The 14,487-nt window shown below is 33.0% G+C and overlaps 1 protein-coding gene across 4 annotated transcripts; it reads right to left on the minus strand.

Moving 5' to 3' along the window:
* Window positions 1-1,947: 1,947 nt before the first annotated feature.
* Window positions 1,948-7,385, minus strand: LOC131595676 (pentatricopeptide repeat-containing protein At5g39710). 4 transcript variants are annotated; one of them, XM_058868104.1, is made up of 4 exons: window positions 4,578-7,385; window positions 3,443-3,532; window positions 2,705-2,814; window positions 1,948-2,579 (listed from the first exon to the last, which is right to left on the minus strand). In XM_058868104.1, the coding sequence occupies exon 1, from the start codon at window positions 6,992-6,994 to the stop codon at window positions 4,739-4,741; it is 2,256 nt and encodes a 751-aa protein (XP_058724087.1). In that variant the 5' UTR covers window positions 6,995-7,385; the 3' UTR covers window positions 1,948-2,579; window positions 2,705-2,814; window positions 3,443-3,532; window positions 4,578-4,738. The 4 variants fall into 4 exon arrangements, with proteins under 4 accessions (XP_058724087.1, XP_058724089.1, XP_058724090.1 ...); XM_058868106.1 differs by lacking the exon at window positions 3,443-3,532 and having other exon boundaries at window positions 2,705-2,799; XM_058868107.1 differs by lacking the exon at window positions 2,705-2,814.
* Window positions 7,386-14,487: the final 7,102 nt, after the last annotated feature.

The following is a 14,487-nucleotide window of genomic DNA, read 5'->3' on the forward strand; positions in this document are numbered from 1 at the left end:
GAAATGGACTCCCTTGACAAGCTAGAAAGAAAGTGTGGTTTGTGCCGTCAGGTCGGACACTACCGAAAAAATTGTCCCACTCGTGCTACTAGTTCAACAACATAAAAATTGTATTCACATTATCTGCACCTTTGTTTTATGTCAGCAAGGTTTCTTTTTCATTAAGAACATTTGTTACAACATATCAAACACAAATAAGACATTAAATGTCATAAAGACTACAACAAAAACACAATATGCCACATATAAGCAACAACACAACAACATAGCTAAGAAATTACAACCGTCAAAACAATTTCATCGAATTCGTGCATCAGCGAGATTACGTCTCTGTCTGTTTTGACTTCCTCCAACCAACAATGAGGTTTTCCAGTTGCAAGTGAAGTGGCTGTCCTTCTTCTCTGGATCCTTCTAATTTTTTCACCATCTTCGATGTCTCCTTCTAACCATCGCATCAATTCTCTCTTCAGACGCTTCATGGAATCAATTTTCCAATTTCATTTTCATCGGAGGTTTGGTGGCCGAGAAAATAACATACTCGTCTCTCGTCGAAATTATGGGAGATGTCATGACATAAAATAAGAATAGAAGAGAAGGTGAGATAGTGTGATGAATGTGTGAGACAATGGTGTTTTATTTATAGAAATCACGAAAACACATAGGAGCCAAGTGAATTGGTACCTACATGCAAGATATGTGAGGTGGCGCCATCTGATTTGACGTGGAGGAAAAGTCAGAATAGTGGAGCCAACTCAATAGGTGCCTACATGTAAATTTAAAGAGGAGCCAACTCAATTGGCGCCTCCTTTATACCTTTTTCAGAAACCTGATTATTTGGATAAATTTGACTGAAATATGGTTATTGTAGTATTTTTTTTTCAATACTTGGTTATCTAAAAAAAAAATTCTCATATGTTATAATTAAATTAATTTTAAACATCAAAATACTTTTTTTTAAAAGAAACATATTCAATTTCTCACACTAGTGCTTCAAATTCATATAAATAAATATGACTAGTGAGATAATAATTTACATAAAAGTTACACGTATATCTAGCATTAAAAATTAAAATACAACAAATCATATCATGTTTACCACTCACTAAATTACATGAAACAACCGATGTGAAACAAAAAAAAAAAAAAAACACTGAAATCTAGTGAGTGAGTTGCATAACACACTAACATCTAACATTTATCAATAGAGAAACAAAACAATGAAATCAAATCTTTGATAGTTGCGAACTACTCCCTCCATCCCATATTATAAGCAAATTTCATCATTTTAAATTTATTTAATAATTAATGTATCTAGTTTGTATATAAACTATATACTATAGGGGTGGCAAAACGGGCCGCCCGCCCCGCCCGCCGCGCCTTATGCCCGCCAAAAAACGAGCGGGGCGGGCATGCCCGCCAAGTAAAATGGGCATAAAAGTCATGTCCGCCCCGCCATGAAGGCAGGTTGGCGGGCGGCGGGCTTACCCGCCTATTTTAATTTATATTTTTTTAATAGATTAATAGGCTTTTTTTTTTACCTTTTAATTAAACTTTTCACTTATTTTTTAAAACAGTTTTTTATAAAAGTAATTTTTTAACAAATTTACTTAAAAAAATATTACATATATTTATAAATAAATGTATAAAATAAATCATCAAAAATTACCATTACTAGAATTAACTAAAAAAAAGAGTGAGTTTTGGAGGAGGAGCGGGCTTTGGCGAGCGGCGAGTTTTGGCGGGGCGGGTATGGCGGGCGGCGGGTTTTGGCGGGGCGGGTTTTGGCGAGCGGCGAGCCTAAAATCCCAACCCAACCCGCCATTTTTTGGCGGGTGCGCGGGCGGCCCGGCGGACCCCGGCCCGTTTTGCCACCCCTAATATACTACATTAGTTATTAAATGAATTAAAAATAATGAAATTTGCTTATAATATGGGACGGAGGAAGTATATCCTTATAAGTGCTACTACCACCATTGTTCTCCTATGTTTTGATCTGTTATAATCTTCTAACTTTAGAATATTCGAAGATATCCACCGTTATCCCCCATCCTCATAACATAATACTCATCATCTTTGAGTTTCTTATGTATTTAGAGATACTCGATGGTTCACATTCGAACATTGGCACAATTTATGGAAACGAAAATCATCACTCTCAATGTTGATTTCATAATCATGAGAAAACTCAAAAATGTAACCAAAAAGCTAAGAACAGATACAGCTTCTTCTTCACTATGGCAGAAGTTCATTGACGGGCAAGAAACTTCTGTTTCTCTATAAGATTCTTCCCTGCATCCAAAACCTTTTCAAGGCCTTAGGCAATACATCTTCTATTGGATATGTCAATACATCTTCTATTGGATATGTTGTGTCATCTGTAATCAAAAAGAGTAGAACTGAAAGCAAAATTTCATGTTTCTTTTCATCCCGTCTCTTCCTTGCCACTTCTGAGCTTTTAAATGCTATTGATGTTTTAGTTATTCAGATTATCATTTTCAGCTAGTCTAACTTTTCCATTCAGCTTTGTTTTCACCATTAACATTACTAAAATGCTTGGTAGCTGGTACATGCATTTCAATCTGCAGGAAATAAATTTTAATGTCCAAGAAATAACGAAACAATGACGGTTTCAATAAAACAATAGTTTGCCACGATCAGAAACCAATTTAGGAAATAAAGCATGTTATGTTTTGAAATTCAATACCTATTGATAAAACAATTGACTTGATGAATCCACCTTGTTCTCTAATAAAGGAGTCTTTAGTAGTAATCTATGAAGCACGGGCTCCGACATAGATCCTGAGACACGACAGACTGACACCGATAATGTCAAAAACATAGGATACGGATACCACAACACATATGATAGTCTTTGTCCTTCATTTATCCACCAACTAAATAAAAAAGTTTAAAATCTCCTATTCAAATATAATGGCTTTAACCTTCTATTCAAATTTAATGTGTTTAACCTTTCACTTATAAACATTGCTTTGATACTCTTTAATCCTTTTAAATGTGTGAGATTTTTCCAAAAGATGTATAAGATTATGTTGTCAATAGCACCGCTATAGATGAAAAGCATAACGATAAAGAGTTCAGCGCGGCACTTTTGGTCCGCAAGCCATCGTCAATAATAACGGTTGTGGCCCAAACCGCTATTGCATCCTCTATGAGAATTTTGGAGATAAAATCCTCAAAATACTTTTTAAAATTGTTGTCTACTTTTTAAGGGTATAAATTTCAATCTGAACCCTTTGAAGAGTGTAATGTTATGTTCTTGCTTACAAATAATCGTTCTCTTCTTCCTACTTGTAGTTTAATTTAGTTTTATTCTTCTTATCTGCTTAAGTTTTATTAAGCTATACTTTAGATTCTTTAACTATTAAGTATGATAATCTCTTTAATTTTGTGTATGAGTCTACCTTTGAGTATATATGTTTACCTTTTACGCAGGCTTTTGGTCTTTGCAATAGAGACTATCTCGCTATCCGCTATAGCCTTTTAGGAAGTCAGTGCTACTACGCAACAGAATCTGAAATTAGTAACATAGGTATAAGATGTGTCGAAGCACAGAAGAAAACAAAAAAAATTAAAAGACTTGTCTGAATCGTCTGACACATGTCGTATGAGTGTCATACAAGTGTTGAAGACTGATTCAAAGAGATTTGAAGCATAGAAAAAAAAACATTTTATTAGGACACTTGTATGAGTTTTCTGACATTTGTCGTACGAGTGTCATACAAATGTCAAACACCGTGATACGCTTAATCTTAAAGTTGTTTGTGCTTCATAAAGAGTAATATCCTTAAATCTAGAAACTGGGGTGAGATCAACCTTAGTTTTTAGATGACCTTTACCATGACTTGTTGACTACAATAATACCGTTGCCCCTGTATATGTCTTAGGCTCCCTCTAGTAGGTTACAAACCACACAGAAAATATAAGACACAGTAGGAAGCATTTGATTTTTGTAGCTTTGAGAGCATGTTTTGATCAAACTAGCAAACTATATAACTCATGTGCCATAAATGGTGGATCAGGTCCAGATACTTTCTCAAGTTCAGTATTTAAATAATTCTAAAAATTCATACATAATAACAAACTGGAAGTAGATTAGAAACTACAGAAGAACTTGATTTTTTTTTTGGTCAAGAAGATCAAATTATATCGAACATTTTGATCCAATCATATTGTCTCAATTGAAAATACAAAACCGACAAAATCTAATACAATGAACAAAATCAAAGAACCGTGGTCTTTCTATTATTGGAAGCAAGTTACTTCATACTCAATGATTTATAACAATCCAAACAAAAACCAGGTCACATTTAGTTTAGTGGAATATCATTCGAGGGAATGAAATTGGAACTAGATTGAAATGGAATCATTGGTCCATCTGACAATTTTGATTTGATTTAGAGCAAAAAAGAAATTTACACAGCATCCCTATGGTTAGTATAATAATTAAAACAATAGAACAAATTAAAATTTCAAAAATTAGTATAAGAAATACCTCCTACGTAAATTTGTGTTAGTAATTCATACACGGTAGACATAGATAAGGAAGTTGTATTAACCTGGTGAAGGTGACTTTTGACAATTGCAGATAAATTACTTTCTTACCGGGGAATTACATTTCCCCGCTGCAAATCGCCAAGAACAATCATACTGGATGTTTGCAGGAAGTGTTGGTCCAAATTGTAAGGTAACACAGTATAACCCGCAACATAAGAAATTACTACGCACTTGCTGAAGCACGTGAATAATCTCCACCATCAGGTAACAAGCCATCATTGGCCATTTCCGTGAGCATAGTTAAAACAGCATCCATGTTACCTTCTTTAAAGTTAATCTGGACAAGTGCTTTAGGTAGCTCGGCATCATTGACCGTACAGCTGCTCAATATATTTTGCATTACCAAACTCAGCTCATCATTCATCCCATCCTTGGATAGAGCTTTAATGAGAGAAATTACAGTCACCATATGAGAAACAAAACCGCAACGCACCATCTCTGTATACATATTATATGCTTTGCGAGCATTACCACGCCTACAATGTCCGTGTATCATCAAATTATATACAGCTCCATCAGGTTTAAAATTCCTCTGATGCATTGTCTCAAAAACTTGATCCGCTTCATCCATTAAACCCTTCATGCAGAATCCTTTGACAAGACCTACCACACTCTTAAATTCATTATCACTGCAGTTTTCTATCAGGGTATTGTACGTCACGTCATTTGGTACAGACTCATCATATAACAACTTCAGAAGAAGCTTCTTAGCTTCTCTTGTCCTAGCTTTCTTATTAAGTCCGTTAATAAGTACACTATAAGTAACAACATCGGGCAAAAAACCATTATGCATCATTTCATCATGCAAATCAAGAGCCTTACTCAATTCACCTTCAACACAATAACCATTCATCAAACTAGTATAAGTAACCTCATCAGGCGATAAACCTCGCCCCAACATCTCTCGGAAAAGATCAAAAGCTTCTGACAATTTCCTTTGTTGACATAAACCTTGTATGAGCGACGAATACGTCACAACATCAGGCAATATGCCCTTCTCAATCATTTCCACCTTCATTTGAAATGCTTTTCCCAAATCCCCATTTCGGCAAAACAAAGATATAACAGTACTATAACTAACAACATCAGGAAACAAACCCTTATCAACCATACCCTTCAAAACTTCAACAGCTTCCTCAACCCTCCCTAAGCAACAAAATCCATTTACAATTGCATTATAAGTAACAACCGAAGGCGAAAATCCACTATCAATCATTTCACTCAAAACCTTATAAGCTTCATTCATTAACCCTTGCCTACAAAACCCATCAACTAAAGTTGTAAAAGTTCTCTCATTAGGACTAAGTCCCCTAACACGCATATGATCTAAAAGCTCCATCGCACGACTCAAATTCTTAACCTTACACATACCATTAATCAAAGTAGTATACGTAACAACATTAGGCGACAAACCCTTACCAGCCATCTCATGAAGAAGAACAAGCGCCTGATGAAAATTCCCGTCTTTACAAAACCCATTCACAAGCGTGTTATACGTAATACAATCAGGACTCAAACCATTTGAATTCATCTCCTCAATCACTTCCATCGTCTCATTCATCCTCCCTTGACTACACAAACCATTAATAACAGCATTATAAGAAATCAAATTAGGCTCAACCCGGTTCTTAGCCATAATTCTCAACAAACCAAACGCTTCCTCGAGTTTATTCTCTTTACAATAAGCAGTTATCATGGTGTTATAAGTCACAACATTCGGCAAACAGCCTTTAGCCTCCATCTCACGAATAAGACGGAGACCAGAATCCAAATTCCCCGCGGAAACCATTCCACGGATCATTACATTGTAAGTATATATATTCGGCGACACATTGTTATGAATCATGTCATTGAAGACACGGTTACCGTGCTGAATTGATAACCGGTCAGCCCCATTCCGGAGTATTGAATCGAGGATTGAGTTATAAGACAATACTCCCGGGGAGAAACCGTGGCGGTTAGCGAGGTGGAGGGTGTGAATAGCGTTTTCGATTAGGTTAAGCTGGGAATATGATTTGATTAGTAAATCGAAAACTGCAGAAGACGAGTTACATGAGTGATAGGTTTCTTGGAGGAGATTGAAAACGAGGGAGGTGGTGTTGTTTGAGGATGTGATGAGGTTTTGAGCTAGGGTTTGAGCGGTTTTGAAGAGGTTGAAGCGAGTGAGGATGTGGAGGGTTAGGGTTTGGCAATGGGGGGTGAAGAAAGGGTGGGGTTTGGAGTTGGCCCAGTTGAGGAAATTGAGGATTAGGGATTTGTTGTTTTGGGAAGTGAGGAGAAGGTAGGTGGCTGCTTGGGGAGTGAAGTGAGGTGAGAGTGATGGGAGGTTTTGTGGGTGGCGTTTTAGGTAGGTGATTGCTTTGTTGGCCATGATGGTGTCTTTGGGAGAAATTGAGAGGTTGAGATTCGGGGGTTTCATTTTGGGTGGTGCCTCCGTGTCGGTGATCGGAGTTAGTTTAATGCGGTCGATCACCGCTGCGGTAATCACAGGGGGATATAGTTGCTAGTACCGGTGCTTTGCATACTAATGAATTGACATTGTTGAAATTGATAATGAGTTATTGTAACTTGGCGTTGAAATCTTGAGACTCGATGAGGGAAACGAGTTAAGAGTAGAACAACTGGTGTTCGTCGTTGTTGTTGTTGTTGTTGTGGAGAGGAAATGGGAGAGGGTGGTGATGGTTTCACAGTCGATTCAGGATTGGAGTTGTGAGTTGAGAGGGACGAGTTAGGAAGGATTTTAGACTCGGCTTTGAGTTGAGAGCGAGTCAACTGGTGTTCAGAGAGTTCAGTGTTTTTCCCTCAATTTGTTTTTGTTTTTTTTTAAGCACTTATGATAACATTTTTAAAATTATTCCTTTTAAAAAAAATAATATTAAGGGTGTGTTTGGTTCGAGGTAGAACGGAGGAGAGGAGGGGGAGAAATATTTATAATAAAATGTAATTGGTTCAATTTTTAGGAGGGGAGGGGAGGGGAGGAAAGCAAAATTCCTCTAAAAGACACTTTTGTGTCCTGAATCGGGCGATTTTAAGGCTATGTTTGGGAGTTTGGAGGGGAAGGGGGAGGGCTTTGAAAAATAGGAAGAATGGGGTGAAAAGGATAAAAAGATTTTGGGTAGGACGGTTTGAGTTTAAAATTTTTTTTTTTGTTTTTTATTTTTTTATTTAATATTATTATATTAAATTATTATTATTATTATTATTATTATTTTAAATTATTATTTTCTTTCATTTTTTTTCTCTAATCCTTCCATCAATTTATTATAATTATTCTTCACCTTTAAATTATTTTTTATTTTTTATTTAATAAAAATTATAATCACTGTAATTTTTTTATTTTTTATTTTAATTTATTTTATGTATTCAAAAAGTGTTATCAAAATCCTAAATTGTTTTTTATTTTTTATTATAATTTTTTTATTAAAATCCTAAATTGTTTTAAATATATATTATACATTAATTTTTGTCCCCTTATTAGAATTCCTCCATTTTTTTATGGCAACTCCATTATTTTTAATTAATAATATATTATAATTATAGATAAAAAAATAATTATTATAACTAAAATAGTATGTAGTGGTGGAGGTAACCATATAATTTTACAAAATTTGGTGGCAATCGCCGTGAATAAAAGATTCCCACACTTATGAGAGGGGATTAGAAAGCCACTAAACATGAGAAAAATTCTTTCCTGGGTATAATGTTTTCCTAGGAGTAATTTTTTATTCTCTTCTAACAAACATAAGTATTTTTATTTCCAAACTTAAATTCCCATGAATATATTTTCTACCCATGAAACAAATACACCATTAGATTCAAGGAATAAGGTCTTGGAGCGGTGGAACAAGAACTTGATACGACAAAGAAGGGGTAGAACTGCAGCAATTTAGCATTCAAGTCAATTACCTAGTGAAAAGTAATATGAGAGTAGGAATGAATTGGATACTTGAAATAGTGTGATATATAGTATGGATGGTTAGAATTGTTCGTGTGTGATCTGAAGTCTTACATGGATGATCATTCGATTAGATATCAACGGTGGGAGATATGATGGGTGGCATGATCACGTGTCCTTGGCAAAGGTAAAGGTTCACTTGTTCGTTGCGACTTTTCTTTTAGCGTTTCATATTAGGCGTTCTTTGTGAGCCTTATGAACGACCCAAAATAGATGTCTCGTGAAGTCCTTGTTTCTACGTCGTAGAACGTGGGTTTTATTGGATTTGTCTTCAGTCTGGGCTATAGTGGAAGGGAGCGAAAGAGCCTTTAGTGGGTGTTGATGTCTTTGGGAGAAAAAATGTTAAATTCTTTCCTTGTGATTAGTAATGTTTTGCAGGTACGTCTCAACACGTGTCCATATGTTTAACGGTAATGGTTCTTTATAGTACTAAGGCTTTTTAGTGTTTTCTGAATAGTGAGCACTGAAATCTTGACCATTGGTGATGTGATGCACACTTTCCAATGTCGAGGATCGCACAATTTACCTTCTCCAAGGAATATATAAGGAGACATATTGTATCATTCTTTTTTCCATTTGTGAAATTTTGAAAGTTGTTTTCTCACTTCTACAATCTTCCTCAATCTCCTCCCATTTTTTGCTAGTGCTTGTGCAATCTCTTCAAGTGAAACATCTATTACCTGAGTTATTGAGTTCATTTTTTAAAGTAATGTATGAGTTTAAACTTTCTTTTCTATTCACACTTGGTTACTTTATTATTGTTTCTATATATAAGAGATATGGGTTTCAATTCCCTATGTTTCATGCTATAGTGAATTATATTGATACAGGCAATTTTGCAAAGTTGTCTTTGTGTCGACCTTTTTGCGAAGTTGTCTTCGCATTGACCTTACGTTTCAGAAAATGCAACGGGTGAAGAAAAGGCTAAACACAAAGAATTGGAGAAGAAAAAGTACAAAGCACTCTTTTATAATTCATCAATGTGTTGATCCAGATAATTTTGAGAAACCGAGTGATGTTGAATCAACGAAAGAAGCTTCGGAAATTTTTGAAAATTCTTTTGGAGGCGCATAAAAGGTGAAAGAGGTGAAGTTACAAACTCACAAAAGAACGTATAAATTTCTTCAGATGGAAGAAAGTGAAAGCATAATTGATTTCATCATTACGGTTACGAAACTAGTGAATAAAATTAAGGTATGTGGAGAGGTGTTGACATCAAGATCAATTGTGGCAAAGATCTTGAGGTCATTGGCTCCAAAGTTCGACCACGTGGTAGTTGCCATAGAAGAGTCGAAATATTTGTCGACATTAACAAAGGACGAGCTTCAAGGTATGCTTGAATCTCATGAACAAAGAATGGTCGAAAGAGCTGCAGGCAAGTCGAAGAGTGATGTGGCTTTGTAGGCTCAGTCAGCAAAAGAAAAGAAAGTTAAAGGAAATTGGGAATTGCAACAAAGGTATAGGTGGTCGAAAACCTGACAAAAGTCACATTCAGTGTTTCAATTGTCAGAAGTATGATCATTATTCTAGTGATTGTCTAGAAAAACAGAAGAATCAAGAAAGTGATGCGAAGTTTGCAAAACATGAAGAAAAAGAACAAGACGAAGAAGAAGAGATGATGTTGATGGTCACAACAAGAGAAGAAGAGAGATTCTAGGACCAATGGTACTTGAACTCAGGATGCTTTTCACACATGTTTGGAAGGAAAGATTGGTTTGTCAACATAAAATCCTCGATGAAGAACATGATAAAATTTTCAAATGACAATACTCTAGTTGTAACGCCCCGAATTTTCATCCAAGATATGACTTAGAAATTATCAATTATACTTGTTTAAACGAAAGTAAAATGGTTTAAAATGAAATACATTCAACTTCAATCCAAATTCCTAAGCGAAAAACATCGCTTCTAATTAAATAAAAATAATAATAAATAAATAACTTCAAAATTTAATGCGGACGATTTAATTACTACATAATATTGCTTAAAAGAAAATCCCTTTTTCCCCACGATCACACATCAGACAACATCACTCACTTTGAAGTCCTGCATCCATACCTAAAATATTGTTGTAAGGGTCAGTCACTCATGGCAAACTAAACCAAACAAGAATTAAAAATCAACCAAATACAAATATACATATCATGTCAAAGAGAACTAAATAAAAGGAAGGTCCTCCAAAGTTGTTAATATCGCACGGTAACTATGACATAATATACATAGAGTAATTAACTCAAGATTAACAACCACAAATAATTAAATGCAAAATATGAATGTTCTTAAACTATATGATCCGGATATTTCAGCCCGCCACTAAGGCACCACAAAGAATTCGTCTCATATCAATGAGAAAAATAACCCGCCACTAAGGCACCACATAAAAATGCACATGATATGTCATATATGATGAAAAATATAATTACCCGCCACTAAGGCATCCACACAGAAATCTCTACCCGCCACTAAGGCAATCACACAGAACTCCATCACTAAGACAACCACAAAGTCAAACAATATTTATCTCACATAAATTTGATAACGCACGAGGTATAAAAACTCACATATATTAGATAAAACACATTGTATCAGTTTTATAACGTAATAGTTACGAGATCCACATACCTACACACATTTAAATAAGATACTGGTTCATTACTACGTCATTTTATTTTCAATTATTTAAACCTCTCAAACATTACAACATGCATAAAATATTTAACTAATTCCTAATTCAGATCTAGTTTAGAATTGCATGAGAAAAAGCCCTTACCTTAACGTGTGTCCCTCTGAATTGAAAATAGCCCTACGATATGATTACTCCAACAACAACTTTAAAAAGCACTCTCGAGAACGATACCGGAACAAAATTGAAGAATTATTGATGTCACAAAGCTTACCGGCGATTAGAAAATATTTTCTGAGATTTTTGATTCTGTAAGGGTTTGTACGTGAAGCCTAGGAGAGTTTAAAGATGGGAGTTGAGAGAAAGTGGGGAAACTGAATAACTACACGTAGGAAAATAGTCGAAGAACTAGTCAACTTAATTATAAGAATGGAATTACTTAACCTAATTACCATTATTTATTATTATTATAATTATTATAAAAATTTAATAACTAAATCATACTTTTATAAACCCCCACGTTTCATTCTTTTTACTCTTTCTTTTTTTTTTTTTTTAACTCCACCTCACCACTCTTATGATTATATAAAACATATTTATTTAAAATATTAACATTAAAATTATTTAACTATAACAATAATAGAATCATATATATATATATATATATATATATATATATATTAATTATTAAATATAATCAATATATTTATAAAATTAACTAAATAAAGAAGGTATAAAAATAAATCAATAAAATAATTTTAATTTTTCTAAGTTATCAGAATAATTATACTAGGGGATGAAAACAAATAATTAAAATAGATTGATAATAATAATTAATTAAAATATAACTATACACATAAAATAAATTATTTACAAAATAGAATTAGTAAAACGATAAATCTATTGTATATAAAATATCGGGATGTTACATTCTTACCCCCTTAAAATAGTTTCGTCCTCGAAACTAAAAATTCTAAAATATTTGAATATAACTTCTTCAACACATAAAGTCAAGCGATAATAAAATTAATATTTATATAATGCAAAATTAAAATACTATACCACATAAATAAAATAGTTATAATAAAATATAAGTCTTAGACTTTACATTCTTACTTCCTATATATCCTCAAAATTAGAAGGTTGAGTTAAATCAAGAAAACATTTGAAAAAACCTCCCGTAAAATTATTCAACTCCTTTTATATAAATACACAACTGAAAACTATAATTTTTTTTTGTATAAATTTATGCAACTATTCATTTAAGTTCTTAACACTAATCAAATAATATACTGTCACACTTTTCCTAAATATATACTTCAGGTAAACTAAAGTATTATTTTTTTTCATTAAAATTAAAATTACAGATTCTAAAATATGAAAACAAGTACTCAATAATAAACATTTTTATATTTACAATTATAAAACAAACACAATAACAGACACATAGATTACAAAATTACAAATCAAAGCATATTATGACTACAAATAAACAACTATTGATCCTTCTAGTAATAACGAGAAAAGCAATAGCAAGTCTAAAAATAAGGATATCAAAACATTCACATATAATTCAAAGCAAACGTCACACACACTCGTCCCACCCCAAAATATTTGTCCGAGGATTATTGCTCTGATACCAATTGTAACGCCCCGAATTTTCATCCAAGATATGACTTAGAAATTATCAATTATACTTGTTTAAACGAAAGTAAAATGGTTTAAAATGAAATACATTCAACTTCAATCCAAATTCCTAAGCGAAAAACCGCGCTTCTAATTAAATAAAAATAATAATAAATAAATAACTTCAAAATTTAATGCGGACGATTTAATTACTACATAATATTGCTTAAAAGAAAATCCCTTTTTCCCCACGATTACACATCAGACAACATCACTCACTTTGAAGTCCTGCATCCATACCTAAAATATTGTTGTAAGGGTCAGTCACTCATGGCAAACTAAACCAAACAAGAATTAAAAATCAACCAAATACAAATATACATATCATGTCAAAGAGAACTAAATAAAAGGAAGGTCCTCCAAAGTTGTTAATATCGCACGGTAACTATGACATAATATACATAGAGTAATTAACTCAAGATTAACAACCACAAATAATTAAATGCAAAATATGAATGTTCTTAAACTATATGATCCGGATATTTCAGCCCGCCACTAAGGCACCACAAAGAATTCGTCTCATATCAATGAGAAAAATAACCCGCCACTAAGGCACCACACAGAACTCCATCACTAAGACAACCACAAAGTCAAACAATATTTATCTCACATAAATTTGATAACGCACGAGGTATAAAAACTCACATATATTAGATAAAACACATTGTATCAGTTTTATAACGTAATAGTTACGAGATCCACATACCTACACACATTTAAATAAGATACTGGTTCATTACTACGTCATTTTATTTTCAATTATTTAAACCTCTCAAACATTACAACATGCATAAAATATTTAACTAATTCTTAATTCAGATCTAGTTTAGAATTGCATGAGAAAAAGCCCTTACCTTAACGTGTGTCCCTCTGAATTGAAAATAGCCCTACGATATGATTACTCCAACAACAACTTTAAAAAGCACTCTCGGGAACGATACCGGAACAAAATTGAAGAATTATTGATGTCACAAAGCTTACCGGCGATTAGAAAATATTTTCTGAGATTTTTGATTCTGTAAGGGTTTGTACGTGAAGCCTAGGAGAGTTTAAAGATGGGAGTTGAGAGAAAGTGGGGAAACTGAATAACTACACGTAGGAAAATAGTCGAAGAACTAGTCAACTTAATTATAAGAATGGAATTACTTAACCTAATTACCATTATTTATTATTATTATAATTATTATAAAAATTTAATAACTAAATCATACTTTTATAAACCCCCACGTTTCATTCTTTTTACTCTTTCTTTTTTTTTTTTTTTAACTCCACCTCACCACTCTTATGATTATATAAAACATATTTATTTAAAATATTAACATTAAAATTATTTAACTATAACAATAATAGAATCATATATATATATATATATATATATATATATATATATATATATATATAACAATATTAATTATTAAATATAATCAATATATTTATAAAATTAACTAAATAAAGAAGGTATAAAAATAAATCAATAAAATAATTTTAATTTTTCTAAGTTATCAGAATAATTATACTAGGGGATGAAAACAAATAATTAAAATAGATTGATAATAATAATTAATTAAAATATAACTATACACATAAAATAAATTATTTACAAAATAGAATTAGTAAAACGATAAATCTATTGCATATAAAATATCGG

The sequence above is a fragment of the Vicia villosa genome, linkage group LG4 (genome assembly GCF_029867415.1).
Source record: "Vicia villosa cultivar HV-30 ecotype Madison, WI linkage group LG4, Vvil1.0, whole genome shotgun sequence".
NCBI lineage: Eukaryota > Viridiplantae > Streptophyta > Magnoliopsida > Fabales > Fabaceae > Vicia > Vicia villosa.

Coding starts and splice junctions, on each gene's coding strand:
- LOC131595676 (XM_058868108.1), bottom strand. CDS start 6,994: ATGAAACCCCCGAATCTCAACCTCTCAATTTCTCCCAAAGACACCATC.